The sequence below is a fragment of the Capricornis sumatraensis genome, chromosome 8, assembly GCF_032405125.1.
Source record: "Capricornis sumatraensis isolate serow.1 chromosome 8, serow.2, whole genome shotgun sequence".
Lineage (NCBI taxonomy): Eukaryota > Metazoa > Chordata > Mammalia > Artiodactyla > Bovidae > Capricornis > Capricornis sumatraensis.
In genome coordinates, this window is record NC_091076.1 from 106427984 (window position 1) to 106450317 (window position 22334).

At 52.2% G+C, this 22334-nt stretch overlaps 1 protein-coding gene across 1 annotated transcript; it reads right to left on the minus strand.

The window, feature by feature from the left end:
* Positions 1 to 2186: 2186 nt before the first annotated feature.
* On the minus strand, positions 2187 to 21744 carry CD300A (CD300a molecule). The gene is made up of 7 exons (XM_068979036.1): positions 21636 to 21744; positions 14803 to 15144; positions 13940 to 14075; positions 10074 to 10168; positions 4812 to 4849; positions 4301 to 4408; positions 2187 to 2306 (listed from the first exon to the last, which is right to left on the minus strand). The coding sequence occupies exons 1-7, from the start codon at positions 21694 to 21696 to the stop codon at positions 2187 to 2189; spliced, it is 900 nt and encodes a 299-aa protein (XP_068835137.1). The 5' UTR covers positions 21697 to 21744.
* Between the last annotated feature and the right edge of the window lie 590 nt (positions 21745 to 22334).

Sequence of the window (22334 nt, forward strand, 5' to 3'; positions counted from 1 at the left end):
CAGCACACTCATACACAACCAACGGATCAAAGAAGAAATCATAGAGAGAATTAGAAAACACTTAAAGATAAGTGGAAGCATAAACACAATCTACAAAACTCATGGAACACAGTGAAAGCAGGGCTAAGTGGGTAATTCAAATGCTTACATTAAAAAGAAGGGCAAAGATTTCAAATAAAAACCCCTAACTGTACAACTTTAGAAGCCAGAAAAAGAAGGATAAACCCAAAACTAGTCTAAAAAGTTAGCTGCTACTGCTGCTAAGTCACTTCAGTTGTGTCTGACTCTGTGCGACCACATAGACGGCAGCCCACCAGGCTCCCCCATCCCTGGGATTCTCCAGGCAAGAACACAGGAGTGGGTTGCCATTTCCTTCTCCAATGCATGAAAGTGAAAAGTGAAAGTGAAGTCGCTCAGTCGTGTCTGACTCTTCACTACCCCATGGACTGCAGCCCACCAGGCTCTTCCATCCATGGGATTTTCTGGGCAAGAGTACTGGAGTAGGGGTGCCACTGCCTTCTCCAAAAGCTAGTCAGACCTAAAACTATTAAACTCCTAGAATAAAGCAAAGGACAAAATCTTCAGAACCTCAGATCTGACAGTGATTTCCTGAATATGACCTAAACAGCACAGGCGGCAGCAACAACAAAATGGACAAATTAAGCTTCATGAAATGCCAACATTTTTGTCCTCAAAAGACACCTCAACAGAGTAAACATTTGGCCCACAAAATGAGAGACAATATTTGCAGATTATATATCTGATAAGACTGAATATCCAGAATACATAGACAACTCAATAGCAACTAAGAAATCGATTTGAAAACGGGCAGCAGGACTGAATAGACATGTCTTCAGTGAAGATACACAGGTGGCCAGTAAGCACGTGGACAGTGCTCGGCCTCACTAATCACTGCTGCTGCTGAGTCGCCTCAGTCGTGTCTGACTCTGTGCGACCCCATAGACGGCAGCCCATCAGGCTCCCACGTCCCTGGGATTCTCCAGGCAAGAACACTGGAGTGGGGTGCCATTGTCTTCTCCAATGCATGAAAGTGAAAAGTGAAAGTGAAGTCGCTCAGTCGTGTCCGACTCTTAGTGACCCCATGGACTGCAGCCCACCAGGCTCCTCCGTCCATGGGATTGTCCAGGCAAGAGTACTGGAGTGGGGTGCCACTGCCTTCTCCACACTAATCACTGGGGAAATGCAAATCAAAATTGCAACGAGATACCACCTCACATGCGTTAGGTTCGCTACTATTAAAAAAAAAAGTGCTGGAAAGCATGTGAGGACGTGAGAGACCCATGGTGGGAACGTAATATGGTACAGCTCCTGCTGATAAGAGTATCGCAGTTCCTCAAAGATTAAAAATAGGTTATCACATGATTCACCAATTCCTCTTCTGGGTGTATACCCAAAGGAATTGAAAGCAGTCTCCAAGGGACACTTGTACACCAAGCTCATAACTTGGATTTTTCACAAGAACTAAAATATAGAAGCATTCCATTGACAGATGAATGGATGGATGAGCATGAGGCGATATATACATCAGTGAAATATTATTCGGCTGCAAAAGAAAGGACTTTTCATACAATATTGCAGAGATACAGCTGCAAAGTTTAAATAATATTTTTCTGCTCTCTTAAGATACTTTCAATGGCTATTAATCTCTCTTAAATTAACGATAATTCCAAGAGTCCAGAGAAGTGTGCCACTCGTTCTGGAGCTGTGGGCAAGCCTCTCCTCTCCCTGGGTCTTGGTCTCCTTGTCCGTAAGAAGAGGGGGACCCAGTCTTCAATGCCTTTGAGTTCTCCTGGCTCTTCACCAGTTCTCCCCACTTCCCAGCAACCCCAGACACTTCCATGGGGCTGTGGTTTACAAAGCCATTCGTAGGTACCATACTACGAGAGTCACGCCTTTGCCTGGAGCCACCTGGAGCTGGGATGAAGCGGAGAAGAGAGGAGAGAGACCTCGAGAGCCAGTGGGATGCCCATCCAGAACCGCATTCCCGGACATCCTCAGTGAAGCCAGCCTGGCTGATGGCGCAAGACGGGCAGCCTTGGGGAGCCCAGCTGCCTTGGTGGTCACCACAAGGGGAGGAGGTGGAGGGGGGCTCACGGGTAAAGGCTGAGCCCTGGGCCTCCTGTGACCCGCAGAGTCCTCCAGCTGGTAAGGCTGGAAACATGAGCTTATGTCTTCTTAACCACGCTGTACACTGGCGTCTCGGAGGGAATCCTGTCGGCCTTGGAATCCTGGCTCCGGGAGTCAAACACTATCGAGGTGTAGTGAAGATCGTCGCTGGGCGGGCCCTGCAGAGACGGAGAGCAGACGCTCAGGGAGAGGCCGGGGACGTGGGAATCCCAGATTAGGGAGGAGACATCAGAGGGGTGCCCTGAGGGAGGTTCCACTGCGGGGGGATGGTGGAGGCTCCACTGGTCCTCACCGTCCTGCCCACTTTCTCTTGCAAAGGCGGGTCTCCAAAATCCCATCCACCCACCTGCTCTGCCCCCACCTGGTCAAGATGAGACATGCCAGACCTGAGACCCTTTGCTGCAGGGCTTGCACCTGGACAAACATCTCCTTGAGGAACAAAATCCAAAGAAACTCTAAGGGACTAGACAGAAGTGCAGGCATGCACAGCTGGGGCAAATTCTGGACTAGAGATACAAAGAGACCAAAAAACCCAACTGCCGCTTTTGAGGAGCCTAGAGCAAAAGCAGGGTACTGCGTGCGCATGCCCCCTGCATAGATCAACACCCAAGAGGCTAGCAAAACACCTAAGCCACCTCTCTGGCCCGACCCCAGACACACCCCTCCCCTCACCCCGTATAAGAAACCGCCGGCCCCCAAGCAAGGAAGACTGTTGCTTGTCCTTGCTCCCTCCTGCCGCAGCAGGGGCCCCAACAGAGCCTTGCCTGACTTTCTTGTCTGGCCTCTGATCAACTTCTATCGGTTGGGAAAGGCCAGGAGCCCTGATCACTATTGAAGACACAGCACCAGTGCTGGGGGTGCCTGGGGTCTGCTTTGGGGTCATTAGTCACCAAAAGCTAGAAAAGCTAGGATGTTGCTAGTCCCGGGCCACGTGTCTGACGCTCAAACCTCCTTCTCATCTTCTCTAACAACTAATCCCTCAACCTCTGCCTAAACTCTTTCCACTCAAGGGTGAGTTATGACCCTGCACGGGGTGGGGACGGGAGGCAACCTCTTCCATTATTCCACTTTTCAATGCTGTGCCTACGGCTTGACCCACAGGGGCTCATTGGTAAAAATCTAAAAAGTAGAGTTCATGCCAAAGAGATGATGGGACCAAAACAGTGAAAAACCACCGGCTTTAACATGGAGTGTACGGTACATGAGTGTGCGTGCCGGCTAAGTCGCTTCAGTCATGTCCGACTCTGTGCGACCCCATGGACTGCAGCCCGCCAGGCTCCTCTGTCCATGGGATTCTCCCGGCAAGAGCACTGGAGTGGGTTGCCACGCCCTCCTCCAGGGGGTCTTCCCACCCCAGGGATGGAGCCCGCGTCTCTTGTGTCTACGGCATTGGCAGGCAGATTCTTCACCACCAGCGCCACCAGGGAAGCCCACCTGGTACATGAAAGGGAAAGTGAAGTCGCTCAGTCGTGTCCAACTCCTTGCGACCCCATGGACTGTAGCCTCCCAGGCTCCTCTGTCCATCCATGGGATTTTCCAGGCAAGAGTACTGGAGTGGGGTGCCATTTCCTTCTCCAGGGGATCTTCCCCACCCAGGGATCAAACCCGGGTCTCCTGCATTGTAGGTAGATTCTTTTATCGTCTGAGCCACCGGGGAAGTCCATATGGTACATAGTAGGTGCTTAATAAATGCTGTACTTTATTGACTCTTGATTATCCACTGGCCATTCCAAAAGCCCCTTCATCTCCCACGCAACCCCTCAGCCACAGAGACACCAAGGTCTGGCGAAATCTACACCACTTTCTTCATTTTCTTTTCTTTTCTAAGATTTTTTTGATGTACCTTTCTTAGTCCTTATTGAATTTATTACAATATTGCTTCTGTTTCATGTTTTGGTTTTCTGGCCAAGAGGCATGTGGGATCCCAACCAGGGATCAAACCTGCACCCCCTGCATTGGAAGGCCAGGTCTTAGCCGCTGGACCGCCAGAGACGTCCCCAGCAGTTGACTGGTTTTCTGTGTCTCCTCGTCCTTCAGAAGCACAAGGTGACCAGTCGAGCCTCTCTCCCCTCCCCGCCTGCCGGACCCCACGTGGCGATGCCTCTGCCATGGCCTGCGGTCCGCAAGACGGGAGCTGGGCCCTCGCACTCACCACTGTGCTGTATTCCACCTCTGCCCGCATGGGTTGAACAGGCTTTCCCGAAAGGGGCCACGTCTGCAGCTCCAGATTCGCATAGCTGGGCTCAGTTTGCTCGGCAGCCTGCGGTGGACAGGAGTGCAGGGTTTGGAGTCTAGAGAGGCCCGTGTCCCTGCAAGCATCTGCCCTTCCCCTCTGCGCTCTGGGTGCCCCAGCCTTCCCATCCTGCCTTCCCCCTCCCCCACTCAGGTCCTCTCTGGGGAGTGTTTGAATGGTCAGGTCAACAGCTGGGCTGGAGGGCCCTCCGCCCCTCCCCTTCACCTGGAAGGGAACAGGCTGGCCAGAGCTCACGGTGACCCAGCGACCAGACCTCCCAGGCGTTGTTCCCAGCTCTAAGTGATCACCTCGCTCTATCTGTGTGGGATCCACACAGACCTCCACCAGCTAACTCGACAGACTGGGTCCCTAGCATCCCCTGCGTGCCTCCCGGCCACCCTGACACACCTCCTGCTGGAACCTTCCTTACCTGACTGCGGCTCTGAGGCGGCTCTGGTTTCTCTCCAGCTAAAGAGGCAAGAGAAGAGGAAGGAGACTGAATCCTAGAATGGGGCAGGATGTGGATCCCTGTGGTCCACCTGGAGGAAAGCCTTTCCCTAGAGACTTCAGCCCGGGGGACCTATCGCTTCAGGCCAGCAGCATGGGGGGAACTCAAGGGCTTGTTGAGTGGGTGAATTAGTGAATGAGGAAATGAGTGAATGAAGAAGCAGGAAGGCTCCAGCTGGGGGAGAAGGGATCAAACAAAGGTGGTTCCCAAAACAGCCACTCGTGAAAACGTCCCTTAGGGACTTCCCTGGGGATCCGGTGGTTCAGACTCCACGCTTCCAGGTGAGGGAGATGAGAAAGGAAGGGCACTCATCTAACAGGGAATGTCTGTATGATGAACAAGATTCAGAGGCCTCCTTTGCAACAATATAAACACCCTTGACACTACCGAACTGTAAACTTAGAAATGGTTAAGATGACAAATTTGATAAGTATTTTTTTTTTTTACCAATTAAAAAAATGCAGTTTTGCAGGCCCCACCACAGCCATACTGAATTATCAACACTGGGGATGAAGTCCAGCTGTGTTTTAACAAACCCTAATCAATAACCTCAGATATGCAGATGACACCACCCTTATGGCAGAAAGTGAAGAGGAACTAAAAAGTCTCCTGATGAAAGTGAAAGAGGAAGTGAAAAAGTTGGCTTAAATCTCAGCATTCAGAAAACGAAGATCATGGCATCCAGTCCCATCACTTCATGGGAAATAGATGGGGAAACAGTGTCAGACTTTATTTTGGGGGGCTCCAAAATCACCAAAGATGGTGATTGCAGCCATGAAATTAAAAGACACTTACAAAAAAAAATAATAATAATAAATAAATAAAAGACACTTACTCCTTGGAAGGAAAGTTATGACCAACCTAGAGAGCATATTGAAAAGCAGAGAAATTACTTTGCCAACAAAGGTCCGTCTAGTCAAGGCTATGGTTTTTCCAGTGGTCATGTATGGATGTGAGAGCTGGACTGTGAAGAAAGCTGAGTGGCGAAGAATTGATGCTTTTGAACTGTGGTGTTGGAGAAGACTCTTGAGAGTCCCTTGGACTGCAAGGAGATCCAACCAGTCCATTCTAAAGATCAGTCCTGGGTGTTCATTGGAAAGACTGATGCTAAAGCTGAAACTCTAGTACTTTGGCCACCTGATGCAAAGAGTTGACTCATTGGAAAAGACCCTGATGTTGGGAGGGATTGGGGGCAGGAGGAGAAGGGGACGACAGAGGATGAGATGGCTGGATGGCATCACCGACTCGATGGACATGAGTTTGAGTGAACTCTGGGAGTTGGTGATGGACAGGGAGGCCTGGCATGCTGTGATTCATGGGGTCGCAAGGAGTCGGACACAACTGAGTGACTGAACTGAACTGAACTGAAAATTTTTTAAAATAAAATAATTAAAAGGAAGTGACCTTGCAGAGACCTAGAGAATCAAACTATACAAAGTCACCGGGTTTATCTGCTGTGATCCCCTGGCCTGGGGGTCAGGCCCTCCCAGACAGGAAACCCTGTCTGCTCTGAGGGATCCCAGCTCAGGTCACACAGCCTCTTGTTTCTGGCACCTGCAACACGGTGTCTGGGGTCCTGCCTCTGGGCGCGGCTCTGCGCTTCCCTGGCGCTTTCAACCCGGGGCCCCGGGAGCTGAGGGGGGCAGGTGATGCCCACACAGCAGAGCGCCCTTGATCTAGGATCTCCGCCAGGCAGCTCCAGAGCCTGCTGGGTGCTGCAGGGAGAGACGCTGTCCAGCCTCAGGGAGGGAGTCCCAAAGTCAGTGGTGAGATTCCCAGAGTCAGGAGACACAAGGTCACGGACGACAGAGGTGTCTGGTGAACCTCACCGGTTGGCTCGATGGGGCATGCATCCAGGGGCTCTGAAGTATGAACACGTGCTGTGCCTGCTAAGTCACTTCAGTCATGTTCGACTCTGTATGACCCTGTGGACTGTAGACAGAGCGTGCAACCAGGGCTCTGAGGTACGAACAAGTGCGTGTGTGCCAAGCCATGTCAGTCGTGTCCGACTCCGTGTGACCCTGTAGACTGTATCCTGCCAGGCTCCTCTGTCCATGGGATTTTCCAGGCAAGAATACTGGAGTGGGTAGCCTCTCCCTTCTCCTGGGGATCTTCCCGATCCAGGGATCGAACTCGCGTCTCTTATGTCTCCTGCATTGACAGGTGGATTCTTTACCACTAGCGCCACTTGAGGTATGAACATATTTTGTTTCAGAAGCTATGGGCCGGCTCCCTACCATCCTCTATATCTTCAACTCAGATGGATTTGATGGGAAGGAGGGAAAAAGCTGGTGAGGAAGAGATGGGAGTCCACCCCTGGGAAGGAAGGCAACATGGAGAGAGTTGGGTGGCAGACAGCTGAACAGGGAGCTCGCTGAAGGCGGACCCAGTCTACCCTGGTCACAACAGGGTCCTCAAGAGCCCAGCACAGGGCCTGGTGCACAGTAGGTGCTCAGGATGGCTTTGCTGTGTGATCGAGTGAATGAATGAGTAAGTGAATGACAAGAGTGGGCTCAGGGGAGGAACCGAGAGTGAGCACAGGGCAGGCGTCAGGCTGGGGCCAGCAGGACCACCAGGGGTCACTAACCCTGACCTCTCCCAGAGGTAGCCGGGAGACAGGCGCTGAGATGCCAAGCAGGGGAGAGACAGAGGCTACGTGAACACAAAGCCTTTCTCCTGTTAAACAAAGATCCCTTGACAAGGTGTGATCCACTCACACAAGTCAACTCTGCACTCAGGGATTTGGAGATTATCAGCAGGGAAAATCATACAGTATGTTAAGGTTGAAAAGTGGAATTACAGGACTTCCCCGGTGGTCCAGTGGTTAGGAATCCACCTGCCAATGCAGGGGACACAGACTGGTTCGATCCCTGGTCCTGGAAGATCCCACATGTTGCTGGGCAACTGAGCTGACGTGCGACAACTACTGAGCCCGTGTTCTCCAGCAAGAGAAACCAGCACGCACCACTGGTGCGAGAAGCTCACGCACCACTGCTGGAGAAAGGCCGCACGCAGCCACGGAGGCCCAGCACAACCAAAACCAAGCCAACAACAAAGCATAATTTTAATTAAAAAAACGAAAGTGGAATTACATACGGAGCAAACGTTTTAAGAAGTCAGATTTGCAAGAGCCCATAAGGATGTGACTCAACCGTCTGTGGTTGGTTTTCTCTGGGTGCTGCAAGTTCTTCTTTCTATTTATTAGGGTGAATTTCTTTCCCTCTCTGTGTTTTCCTTCTTTTTCCAATTTTCTACAGCAATCACACACCCCGTTTTTGAAGGGGAGGGACGCTTTTTAGGTGAAAGGTCACCCTGGGATCGCTGACACCCATAGTTCTGAGACAACCCAGGCTGGGAAAACCCCCATGCAGTAAAGCAGTGTGGGCTAAAGTTTCAGGCGATGGTTCCCAGAAGCGATATGGGAAGAGCAGATGGGGAAGAGGAAGTGGTTTTCTTTCCATCCATCAAGCATATGTATGTTGAGGCTGATTTCACTGCTAAAGGCCTGAGATGTGCTGGAGGGAGGGGCTGGACCCCACAGGGATGCTGGAGGTGAGAGAGTAAAGCGGGGTCTCCCCTTTTGCTCCCAGTAAGAACCAACTCCCAGTTTAGCACTGCAGGCGTGGGGCAGAGCCACCAGGGTTTCACTGCAGCCCTGAAAGGCTCAGCATCGGTCGTTCTGAACAAACATCCCCTCTGCCCAGGTACTCTGTGCACATGGAATTAAGAACTCTGAGTCCAGGAAGGAACCTTAAGGCTCACACCCATCTCAGGCAGAAAGCTGCTCTCCTACAGGAATCAAGTACAAACGGCACTTGCCCTGGGCACCTGCCATCTGCCTCTGCAAAGATCAAATCAGGTGCTGATGCAGCTGCTTCAACACCCCCGAAAGGAGTTCAGGGTGGAGAGCAGGAGCGAGGCATCTGCGCGCGGTCTTCAGATAGTCAGATATGCTCAGGGGCTGGTTTTTATGAGCCCAATCCTTGCATCTCCCCAAATCTAGAAAAGCACGAACATCCTTCATGGTGACAACTGTTCCCTGTGACTAGCAGAAGATTCTTGAGACTGATAGAAACCTCCTGGAAAAATGTGTGCTTGATGGCCTGTGTTCCTCCTCCTTCACCAAAATCACAGATACGCTGACCTTTCCCCACCCCCTGAATCTTTGGAGCAGTTTCTCAGAGCTATCTAAGGTGCTGTCTCCCAGGCTACAGTCCTCATTTTGCCCCAGATAAAACCTAGCTCATAACTCTCACGCTGTGGATTTTTTTTAAGCTGACACAGATAAAACTTGGGCCACCCACCAGCAAGATGGTCACAGCGTCACTGGTTCCTCTGTTCTTCTATGTATTTAATTTGCTCAAGTGTTTATTGAGCCCCTACTTACTGAGCACCAGACAGGATGCTGGGGGCATCTTATTTTCTCTTTTAATCTGAGCTCAGAGGGGAGTGGCTGGACCACAGGCTCCCTGGGTGCCACTGTGACAATATTAAATAAAATTAAATAATATTAAATAATACTTTCACTCAACACACACTGCTCCTATACCTTCTTGGGTAAGGGTCTCTGATCTCAAGGAGCTGCGTGGGCTGGTGGGGGGCAGCCTAGGAAGCAGGTGTGACAAATTGGTGGGACAGGGGCTTTGACGGCGGAAGAACAGAGGCTCACCCTGAAGGGGGCCCTGACCTGCCCTCTGGGGGCCAGGAAGAGGGCCTAGAGGAAAGAAAGCGGAGAGCAGCACTCAGGGCATCAGGAGTGAGCCGGTGAGGGGCAGGGCAGGCCCCCCAGGTGCCCAGAGCAAACGCGGAGGAAGTTGAGAAACCACTGCCTTCCAGGGTGTGAGGACGGGCAGATTGCCAAGGGCCTGACCATGCTGGGCAGGCCTGGACTTTGGAGGCTGTAGGAGGTCACGGAAGGGTTTGGACGGAAGAGGGACATTGCTTCACGAGCACCTACCCCGGCCCTGCCATGGGAAAGGCCTCTTGCCTTAAAGTCACCTCCTCTCAGCCACACAGTCCCTTCCGGGCCTGCCCTCTAGGGTCACCCAGGCCATGTGGTCCCAGGGGAGACACAGCTGATGACCCTTCTGGAAACCCAGACGCATTTCCTCTAGGACCAGAAGGTGTGGGCGGGGCCGGCCTGCCCTCGGGTGGGGTGCGGGCGGGTGTGGGGGGCTCACTCACCTTTGACCCGTCTCTGAACCATCCTCCAGGCGAGCAGCGAGATGCCCCCCAGCAGGAGCAGCAGCAGGGCCAAGGAGATCAGCAGCGCGTGGAGCCTGAGAGGAAACAGGGTGGGCTGGGTGGGGCAGGGGGTCCCGCCTTCCCTCGCTTGTTCAGTAGATAAGCGCCCACTGAAAAAAAGGCAGACAGCGTAAAGCCTCCTTTTCAACCCCCGTCTACCTAAATCCCCCCAACAGACTCACACGGTGCACCTAAGAACCTTCCGGAGCCTCTTTATTCAATGCAAGAAAATAAGAATATACATTATTTTTGTATTTGTCCTTTTATCACATAAAAAGGGCATAGTATAAACCATGGGTCCCCAACCCCTGGGCCATGAACCAGTACCCACCAGAGGACTATTAGGAACCTGGCCATACAGAGGAGGTGAGCACCTCCCCATTCACCACCCCCCACCCCCCAAATCTCTCTTATTATTGCCTGAACAATCCACTTCCACCCCTGTCTGTGGAAAAGCTGTCTTCCACAAAACTGGTCCCTGGTGCCAAAAGGGTTGGGGACCGCTGGTATAAATTCTGTTGTTCAGCTGCTCAGCCGTGTCCGACTCTTTGCGACCCCATGAACTGCAGCACGCCAGGCCTCCCTGTCCATCACCATCTCCTGGAGCTTGCTCAAACTCATGTCCACTGAGTCAGTGAAAAACACTATTTTTTTAACATCACAATGCATCTTGAAGATCTTTCCATGTCACTACATACAGAAGTTCCCTGCGGGGCTTTTTTTCACAGCTGCATAGTATTTCATTGCGTGGACAGACCATAAATTATTTAACTCCTCCCCCTCCATGGGCATTTCTTTTGCCCAGTCTTTTGCAATTACAAACCTGGCTGCAAAAACATCACCTTGAAACTCTACCACTTCACACTTGGTCAGCAGCAGCTGCTTTCCTGGGGAACTGACACAGCTTGGGCTCTGCCCCTCCCTTGCTTGGGCCCCTTCTTTTATGCCTAACTGGCATCCATAATGTTCTCGTCTTTTTTTCTTAAAGATGCACCCCCCTCCCCTGAGAACTGTACAAGCTTCAGTTATACAAAACCCAACTCTGGGGCTTCCCTAGCAGTTCAGTGGTGAAGAATCCACCTGTCAATGCAGGGGACACAAACAGGTTTGGTCCCTGGCCCAGGAAGATCCCACAAGCTGCGGAGGGAGGAAGCCCGGGTTCCACAGCTACCGAGCCTGTGCTCCATGATTAGGGAAGCCACTGCAGTGAGAAGCCCGAGCAGAAAAACTGGAGAGTAAGCGCCACTCTCTGCAGCTAGAGAAAGCCTGTGCAGCCACAAAGGCCCAGCACAGGAAAAAATAAATAAAGAGACAAATAGACAAATAAGCAGATAAAATTACTGTTTAAAAAACCCAGCTCCCTTCCCCAGGTGTGCATGTGCAGGTTGTTTCTGAAGGCGGCACGTTTGGGGCCTGAATCCCACCTTGCCTGATATAAAGCTTGTCACCTGGATTGTCAGGAAGCCAGTGGAGGGGTCTTGGGGTGTCGTACAGTAAAGAATCTGACTGGCCTTTGCCTCTGGCTCCTGGAAGGGAGGCTCTAAATCCTTGAGGTTTTCCCAGTAACAGGAGCACCTTTGTGATTCACAAGCTGCTTGGATCTCCTTGGGATTTTGCCTGACTCAGGCTGGGAGCTGGTCACCAGAAGGGCCAGCCATGTGATGAGAGATTTGGGGCTCTGAGCCAGCCTGAACTTCAGGGAAGTGGAAAGGGGTGTTGGGGGTTGAGGTCAGTCATGTGGGCAATGATTCAATTAGTCATATCTGTGCAATGAAACCCAAGTAAAAACTATGGGCACCAAGACTTGAAGGAACTTCCTGGTTGGTAAAGACATCAAAGTCCCGGGAGGGTGATGCCCCTCAACTCCACTGGGAAAAGGCATAGAAATTTTGCAGTTAGGACCCTCCCAGACCTTGTCTTACATGTCTCTTCATTGACTGGTCCTGACCTTTACGCATGTGTGCTGAGTCATTTCAGTCGTGTCTGACTCTGCAACCCCGTGGACTCTTGCCTGCAGCCGTAGGCTGGACCCCATGGAGCCTTCATGGTTAGGCCCCTCTGTCCATGGGATTCTCCGGGCAAGAATACTGGAGTGGGTTTTCATGCCCTCCTCCAGGGGATCTTCCCAACCCAGGCATCAAACCCACGTCTCTGATGTCTCCTGCATTGGCAGGCGGGTTCTTTACCACTAGCGCCTCCTGGGAAGCCCCCTGACCTTTATACTTTATGATAAAACTGCATGTATAGCACTTCTCTACATTCTGTGAATGACCTAAGCAATTACCAAACCCAAGCGGGTCATGTATCCAACTGATCAGAACTGTGATGATCTGAGCATCCCCAAAGGGCCCTGGCATCTGAAGTCAGGCCGTCTTACAAGACTGAGCCTCACGAGCCTCACAGGATGCTGGAGTCTGTGCTGACTCCCAGGTGTCCAGTTCTGGAATCGACGTGCAGGGCGCCAGGTGGTGTCAGAATAGGGAGTCTCGGGCTTCCCTGGTGGTCCAGCGGTTAAGAATCTGCCTGACAATGCAGGGGACACAGGTTCGATCCCTGGTCCAGGAAGATCCCACATGCCGCAGGGCGACTAAGCCCGTGCACCGCAACTCAGGTGGCACTAGTGGCAAAGAACCTGCCTGCCAACCCAGAAGACACAGGAGACGCAGGGTCAATCCCTGGGTAGGGAAGATCCCCTGGAGAAGGGCCTGGCAACCCACTCCAGTGTTCTTGCCTGGAGAGTCCCATGGACAGAGGAGCCTGGCTGGCCAGAGTCCATGGGATCGAAAAGAGTTGGACACGACTGAGCAACTAACATACACTGCAGCCACTGAGCTCACGCATTAGGGCCCATGCTCTGCAACAAGAGGAGCCACTGCAACGAGAAGCCCTCGCACTGGAACTCGAGAGTAGCCTCTATTACAGCAACTTAGGTCTTCCCTGGTGGCTCAGAGAGTAAAGCGTCTGCCCGCAATATAGGGGACCTGGGTTCGATCCCTGGGTCAGGAAGGTCCCCTGGAGAAGGAAATGGCAACCCACTCCAGTACTCTTGCCTGGAAAATCCCATGGACAGAGAAGCCTGGTAGGCTACAGTCCATGGGGTCGCAAAGAGTCGGACACGACTGGGCGACTTCACTTTCTCACTTTCACTGCAACTAGAGAAAGCCCCAATGCAGCCATGAAGACCCCACGCAGCCAAAAATAAAAATTAATTGATTACTTGTTTTAAAAAGGGAGTCTGTGAATCCCAGAAATGATTTCAGACAATACGCATATTTCCAGGGAGAGAAACTATAAATGTTGTCAGATTCTCCCGGGTTTTTTTTTTTTACCTCCCCCTGCCAGAAAAAGGTCTAGAATCACAAATTTGGAAGAAAGAAGCTAAAACTTCGGAATCATGTAAACTTGGCCTGGGAGGCAGCCTGCCTCCGTGACTGTATTACCCACTCAGTCACTTAACCTCTCGGAGCCTGTTTACTCATCCATAAACTGAGGGTGATGGTGGTGAAGGAGTAAGGAGCAGATGATGACACCCAGGTGGAGCACTGAGCATGCACCTGGCAGGATATCGTCGCACCAGCTCTCATTAAATGTAGCTTTCCCTCCCTCCACCCCCAGCTTCTGCCCGGCCTGAGCTCTTTCTCGGAGCCCAGGGCAGGTCCAGTGTGGCCCCTATAGCCCAAGCTAGGAGACGCAGACCGGCTTCCAGCCTGGGTGCAAAGGGAACCAGAGGCCCCAGTCAACGAGGACAGGGCTCCTGACCAAATAGACCCCAAGGCAGAGGACACCACGGGCCTAGGGCACCTTACCTCCAGTTCTGCGTGGGCTCGTATTCCTCCTGGCTGCTGGCGCTGTGGGTGGCATCCTCTGTGGCCAGGGTGGTGAACGACACAGTTGAAACTTTGGCTGTGACAGTCGGTGGGGTTGGCCTTGGTGTTGGTGATGCTGATGGTGCTGAAATACAAATCAGACTCAGGGAGCCCCGCTGACTCTCCCACCACCCCCCGATACCTTTGTCGGTTGATTTCACACAAAATAATCACTCAGGAAGGGGGCAGGATGGAGGACCCCGCAGCCAGGACCCTCCCGGGGCCAAGTGAATGTTTCCAAATGGGACACAGGTACCACCCCGAACAGCCCTGACCCCAACCCCATGATGAGGTCAGGGTCCTCCAGAGGCCCCAGAGTCTCCCCCACCCCAAGTCTTGTTCCGCCCCCCCCACCAAGTCACAGCTGCATGAGCCTGCCAGAGACCGCCTGCAGATCTTGTTAGCACTCCCACTGTGTTCAGCATCTTTGCCCCGCCCACTGTCTCTCCACTCAGCTCCCCACCTTCCCCCACACAGCTCCCCAGGCTTCTGTGCGGAGGCCCATGGCGCCCTCCTCAGCTGCACACCCGCCTCTCTGCCTCCCCTTCCCCGACAGGCACCTCATCGCTCAAGACCGAGGAGACATGCCAGCGCCCTGACTGTCTCTCTGTCTCACACACACACACACACACACACACACACACACACACAATATACATACACCTACACACCTACACACACACACACACACACACACACACAGAGTTTGCTCTCTGATGGGATTTCTGCCTTGGTTATTCCAACCTGAGACTCTTCAGGTGACCCTGTTGCTGGTACTGGGGGAGGGAGTGGGCACGACTCACCTGGGACCACAGACACCTCAACCTGGAAGGTGGGGTCTCGAAGAATTCCTTCAAACCATGATGTATCGATCCCACACCGGTACGTTCCCGCATCCTCCTCTCTGAGGCTCTCCAAGGTCACTGTGAAGGTGAGGTTTGCAGGGTGGTCTCTGATGGACACGCGGTCCTTCCTCACCTCTCTCTCTGACTCTGTGGTCTCCACTATCTTCCACAATAACACACACGGGGGTTTGCACCAGTATTTGGAATTGTTTATGAATTCCTTTTTGTACCGACACTCCACGATCAGGGATCCCCCGACGATGCCCGTCACTCTGCTGGGGCCGCTCAGAGAAAAACAGCCTGGAAAACACAACCGGGTCCGGCTCCATCAGGTGGGCCTGGGTCAGGACACCCTGGGGGTCACCCCCAAAAGTTGCCCCATCTCTTGCTAATTGCCCCGCATCAGCCAGAATACACCTTGAGACTCTGCCCCTTCTATTCTGTCAGCCCCAAGACCACAGCTGCCCTTTCCTCCAGACCCCAACTTTCTTTTCTCTGCCCTTCCCACCTCTCACCCACCAGGGACCTCCCACCTCCCAGCTTGTCAGGATACCACCAGCCCGGAGCAGCTCAGTCACCCGAAGCACTGCTCCCACCAAGGGGCTGTGCCCCAAGGCAGAGGGAGGGCTGCCAGATGGTTCACAGAAGTACCGGACATGCCTGGCAAATTTTGCAGATGAAAAATCATCCACACACACAGTTTACTGACAGCCTGCATCTCACCCTGGGTCTTACTCCAGTTTGCCCAGCTCCTGTTGACTTAATTTTCAAGGAAGCTCATGCTTTATTTCTGAGATTGGTGTCTGCCATTCTCCCAGACAGTCCTCCGTCATGGAGCTGGGGGACTAAGATGACAGGTGTGACATTAATGCTGGCCACCAAGCCGAGGACACGTCCCCCGCCCTGGCCCCTGTGGATACGGCTCCTCACCAGCCCTGTAATTCTGTGATGGGGCTCCCACAGTGGTTGGGGGTGTGGCTTGCTGTCTTTTGCTAGAGTTCAGTTCAGTTCAGTTCAGTCGCTCAGTCGTGTCTGACTCTTTGCGACCCCATGAATCACAGCAAGCCAGGCCTCCCTGTCCATCACCAACTCACGGAGTTCACTCAGACTCACGTCCATTGAGTCAGTGATGCCATCCAGCCATCTCATCCTCTGTCATTCCCTTCTCCTCCTGCCCCCAATCCCTCCCAGCATCAGAGTCTTCTGCAATGAGTCAACTCTTCGCATGAGGTGGCCAAAGTACTGGAGCTTCAGCTTTAGCATCATTCCTTCCAAAGAAATCCCAGAGTTGACCTCCTTCAGAATGGACTGGTTGGATCTCCTTGCAGTCCAAGGGACTCTCAAGAGTCTTCTCCAACACCACAGTTCAAAAGCATCAATTCTTCAGCACTCAGCCTTCTTCACAGTCCAATTCTCACAGCCACACGTGACCACTGGAAAAACCATAGCCTTGACTAGATGGACCTTAGTCGGCAAAGTAATGTCTCTGCTTTTGAATATGCTATTTAGGTTGGTCATAACTTTCCTTCCAGGGAGTAAGCGTCTTTTAATTTCATGGCTGCAATCACCATCTGCAGTGATTTTGGAGCCCCCAAAAATAAAGTCTGACACTGTTTCCACTGTTTCCCCATCTATTTCCCATGAAGTGATGGGACCGGATGCCATGATCTTCGTTTTCTGAATGTTGAGCTTTAAGCCAACTTTTTCACTCTCCTCTTTCACTTTCATCAAGAGGCTTTTTGGTTCCTCTTCACTTTCTGCCATAAGGGTGGTATCATCTGCATATCTGAGGTTATTGATATTTCTCCTGGCAGTCTTGATTCCAGCTTGTGCTTCTTCCAGTCCAGTGTTTCTCATGATGTACTCTGCATAGAAGTTAAATAAGCAGGGTGACAATATACAGGCTTGACGTACTCCTTTTCCTATTTGGAACCAGTCTGTTGTTCCATGTCCAGTTCTAACTGTTGCTTCCTGACCTGCATACAGATTTCTCAAGAGGCAGGTCAGGTGGTCTGGTATTCCCATCTCTCTCAGAATTTTCCACAGTTTATTGTGATCCACACAGTCAAAGGCTTTGCTAGTCAAAGTCTTTAATTTGACTTGGCTTGTCAGGCTCTTAAATCAGTGGAAGAGAATGTCAGCCCCTGGGGCCTTCTTCTTAGGTCTTAAAGGTCTACACATGTCTGGCACATAGTAGGCCCTCAGCAAACCCTTGGGTGTGAGCACCTCCCCCAGGCCACACAGTTCTCTGTTCAAAGCTGCCCGAAGCTGACCACAAGCCCCCATCCTCCCACTCCTGGGAGCCCGTCAGGGGATCCTATTCTGGCCTGGGTGGCAGACGCCCCGCAGAGACGCCTTCTCCAGCCCCATCACGGGTGTGATGTGTCCTGAGATGCTCCGTAGCCAGTGCCACGGTGGCGTGGAAAGGGCATCAGAAGAATCTGAGTTTTAGTCTCAGTCCTGTGATGAGTCTGCTGTGTGTTCTGGGACAAGTTACTTAACCTCTCTGAGCTTCAGAGGCCTCACTGGTAACATGGTGATGACTGGTAAGCCTCGCAGGACACTGGGATTATTGGATGAGATAATGGGCGCCAAATGCCTGGAGAATAATATCAGGTTGAACCACACGAAGCTGCCAGCATCCCTCTGTGTCTGGCCAAGAAAGCCGACATTTCAGAAAATTCAGGCTAATGAGCATGGGTAACCCTCTGAGAACCAAGACCTCACAAGCCACGCAGTGCAGCCAAAAAAAGGAAAAAAGGCTTCTCTCCAGGCGAGTGTGTGAATCTGGATGGACATGCGATTTTCTAGAAAATAACAAATCAGTAAAATCGACACACACCGAGTGCTTAACAGATAAATGTCCCAGCCCTTCCTTGGGTTAAGACGTTGCTTCTGCGCCCCACATCCAGACTCCATGCCCTGTGTCCCCTCGACTGTGAGTTGTCATCTTTCCTGGCCTGGCTCTCGGCTCCCCTGCCTGGTCTGGGCCCCCCTTCACCTCCACCCACGGGACCCAGCCCTCTGTGTCTGGGGCCTGCCTTCGCCTTGCATCGTGTGTCTCCCTGTCTGTCTCCCTGTGTCTCTGTCTCTGTGTCTTTGTCTCTCCTTCTCTCTCTCTGTCCTTCTCGCTCTCCTTCTGTCTCTCACCTTCCGTCTCTCTGTCTCTCTGGGTCTCATCGTCTCTGTCTGTCTGTCCCTCTGTCTGCGTGCCTGTCTCTGTCTGTCTTTCTGTCCCTCTCTCTGCGTGCCTGTCTCTGTCTGTCTGCCTCTTTATCTGTCTCTCACTTTCTGTCTCTTTGTCTCTCTGGGTCTCATCGTCTCTGCCTGTCCCTCTGTCTGCGTGCCTATCCCTCTCTTTCTGTCCCTCTCTCTGCATGCCTGTCTCTCTCTGCCTGTCCCTCTGTCTGCATGCCTGTCTCTGTCTTTCTGCCTCTTTGTCTGTCTCTTCTAACAGGGTCTCCCTCTGTTTTTCTAATGTTTTACTTCAGAATCACAAAATCCCATCCCACTAAACCCTAGGTAAACGTGTGAACCATCCAGCACAAGCAGGGGAGAGGAGCCGGCGCATCCACACCCACCCAGGAGAGAGCAGACCCACCCAGGAGAGAGCAGAGCCAGAGCGGAAGTTAGTGAATCAGGAGACAAAAAACACTGCAACTAGTGTATACGCAGAAAAGCTGATTTTTCAACTGGGAGAAACAAACAACAAAACAGACGTTCTTGTGTGTAACCAGATCAAGAAAAAATAAAAAGAAGACACAAGTAAACCATTAAAAAGAAAAATAGGGTAAACCACAAGCCTCTACAAAAATGTCTGCACACTTGGACAAAACTGGTGATTTTCTCTTCATTTTTTAAAAAACATGTATTTATTTGTTTAGTTGAGCTGGGTCTTAGTTGCCACACTTGGGATCTTTAGCTGTGGCATGTGGGATCTAGTTCCCTGACCAGGAATCGAATCTGGGCCTCCGGTGTCGGGAGCATAGCGTCTTAGCCACCGGACTAGCAAGGCAGTCCCCCAAACTGGTAATTTTCCATGAAAGTATACATAACCGATATTAATCCAGAACAGATTTTTTTTTAATGTAGACCAGTACCTATAAGTGTTAGCAAGGAGTCCTTTCCCAAAGATAACTATGTGAAGTGATACGGTAATTATTCCATGGTGTATACATGTATCAAAACATCACTGTAATTGTACACCATATATACACACAGTTTTTACTTGTTAATTATGCCTCAGTAAAACTGGAGAGAAAAGAGAAGAAAGAAGTTCTTTTTTCTTTCCATTCCAAAAATTGAGGAGCGAAACTCAGTTTCACAAGTTAATTCTCTCAAAACTTTCAAAGACCAGACAGTCCCAATTTTATTTAAACATCTGCAGAGAATAAGGAAACAAGAAAAGGTTCCTAATTCTTATCATATGTGCTTAGTCACTCAGCTGTATCCGACTCTTTGTGACCCTATGGACAATAGCCTGCCAGGCTCCTCTGTCAATGCGATTTTCCAGGCAGGAATACTGGAGTGCGTAGCCATTCCCTTCTCTCAGGGATCAAACTCCGGTCTCCTGCATTGCAGACAAATTCTTCACCATCTGAGTCTTCAGGGAAGCCCAATTCTTATCAGGAAGTCAGTATAACGTATATCAAAGACTAAAATCCGGCCAAATATCTTAATATAATCACCACTTGAATAGTTCAAAGGAAAAAAGCTATAGGCGTGCTGTGGCAGTATTGGGGATTTGGTTCCAGACAACTGTGCATGCTCAGTCACTTCAGTCATGTCTGACTCTGCGACCCCCTGGACTGGAGCCCACCAGGCTCCTCTGTCCGTGGGATTCTCCAGGCAAGAATACTGGAGCGGGTTGCCATTTCCTCCTCCATCCAGACAACCATAGTGAAGCAAATATTGCAATAAAGAAAGTCACAAGAAGTTTTTAGCTTCCCAGCACATATAAAAGCTATGTTTGGGACTCCCCTGGTGGTTAACGGGGAAGACTCCATGCTTTAATGCATGGGGTGTGGGTTTGATCCGTGGTTGGGGAACTGAGATCCCACATGCTGCACAGCCGAAAGAAAAAAGCGATGCTTACATTATACTCTGGTCTATGAAGTGTGTAACAAATAGCATTATGTCTTACAGACAATTTACATACCTTAACTTAAAAATATTATACTCTATCGCTAAAAAAGTCTATGCATCATCTGAGCCTTCAGTGAGTTGTAATCTTTTTCTGGTGGAGAGTCTGAAATTTTGCAGGAATTACCAAAATGGGACAGAGACACGAGAGGAGGAAATGCTGTTGGAAAAATGGACCCAACAGACTTGCTCAAAGTAGGGTTACCACAGACGTTCAACTGCAAAAAGGCAATGTCTGTGAAACCCCACAAAGCAAAGCGCAAGACAAGGTGTGACCGTCTCGGTGCTGCGCTGTGTGTGCTCAGCCGCTTGGTCATGTCCGCCTCTCTGCGACCCCGTGGACTGTAGGACCCCAGGTTCCTCTGTCCGTGGGATTCTTCAGGCAAGAATAGTGGAGCGGGTTGCCATGCCCTCCTCCAGCGGATCTTCCCAACCTAGGGATCGAACCCAGGTCTCCCACATTGCAGGCAGATTCTTTCCCTGGAGGCTCAGACAGTAAAGAATCATCTCAATAGATCATGAAAAAGCACCTGACTCCTGATGCTGCTGTTTTTAAAAACACAGGCAGTGCCGCCTTTACACTAAATGGAAACACGGCTCACCTGGCCAGTCAGGGGCCAGGTAGGCACGACCACTGCCTCCCCAGCCCTGGGCATCGTGGGATGACCCCGTGACCAGCAAGAGAGGAAACCAGAGAAACAACGAAACCTCCACCCAGGCAGAGCCTGCAAACACACAAGAACCCCCTAGAGGGACAGTGGAAAATGAGTCATGAGCAGGTGGCCAGTTTCTCAGTGGTAATGAACCTGCCTGCAAAGCAGGAGACGAAGCAGACAGGGGTTCAGTCCCTGGGTCGGGAAGATCCCCTGGAGGAGGAAATGGCAACGACCGACTCCAGTATTCTTGTCTGGAGGATCCCCACGGACAGAGGAGCCTGGCGGGCTACAGTCCTCGGGATCCAAAGACTCAGGCACGACTGAGTGACTGAACACACAAGGATGAAACTAGCGAGACCGCAGGAGCTGTCTGAGAGCCGTGAACACCCCTGGAGGCCCAGGAGAGAAATCACACAAGGAAGCCCTCTCCTCCGGGGAGCAAGCCTCCTCCTCCCTTCCCTGAAGCTGCTCTGCCCTCCCCCCTCCCTTATCCCTCCCCCTCGCCTTCCCCGATGGGATGGGAATCTCCATCTCCCTTCCTTGGAGACCACCAGCCCCCTGAGGTCCCGGCCCCTCGAGCCACCCTGGCTGTTCATTCACCTCCGTGACCCTGAGACAAGGGCTGGCCCCAGCCTGGTCCCCATGCTTCCTCCACCCCCTAGACCCATGACCCAGAGGGCACCTCTTGTCAACGAGCACGTCCCGGGTGTGCCCGGCGGTCACCCTGCCACCCACTCTGGTATGCCCTGCCTTTTGCCCTCCTTCCTCTAATAATTCATCCCCAAACCTTCGGCAAAGCCCCTCCTCTGTGTCCCACTGTGGCTCCTGCAAGGCCAGAAGGATGCAGAAGGGGAGATGGACCCTCACCCCTGCCCTCCGAGGATGGGGTCCATCTTAAGCAGTGGGCAGACTGTGCCCCAGTCTGAGTCACCCTCCCCCCTTCCATCCCCACCCTCCACCCTTCCCCTCACCCCCTCCCCTGGCAGCCCCCACCTGGGACCCAGAGAAGCAGCAGAGCCGGGGGCAGCCACGTAGCTCGGTGCAGCTGGGCCATCGCTCCAGCACAGACGTCGCCTGCAACAGCGCCGGGCCAGCCGGTCCTGAGGTCTCAGTCCCCTTCCAGGAGGGGTCAGGCCTGCAGGCTCCCACTTCTGCTTTTCTTCAAGCCTTGCTGCTTCCTTGTTTGGCTTCTTTTCGGTTTTGTTCCTGGAGCTGGTGAGAAGATCGCCGAGGAGCAAACCTACCGGCGGTGCCCGAGACCCCCTGGCCACGTTCTGTAGGTACTTCCGGTGAGGAGCCCTCCCAAGCCCCCAGCTCACCTCCCCTTCCCTCCCACCCCCAAACCACAGGCTGATGTTCCCGCCTAGCCCAGCCAGTAGCTCCTTGGTTTCCCTGTGGTCGGGGTGAGAGCCCCGGGGAGGAATAAGGGCCCTGGGTGTGTCCCACACTGTGACCGCCCTGGGGAGCAGCCCTTCCACGAGCCCCCCGGCTCAAGGCCCGCACCCCCAAGGTGGCACCATGACCCCAGAGTCCCTGAGTGATTTCTCATCTTGGAAACCTGTCTTCCACTTGGCCTGAAGGTCCTCGGGTGGTGACCTTCCTTCCCAGGCAGCCCCCACCGGACCCAGCTCAGGGCTGAGCACAGAGTGGGACTCAGCAATCCACTTCCCCAATCCACATCAAGCTCAGGCT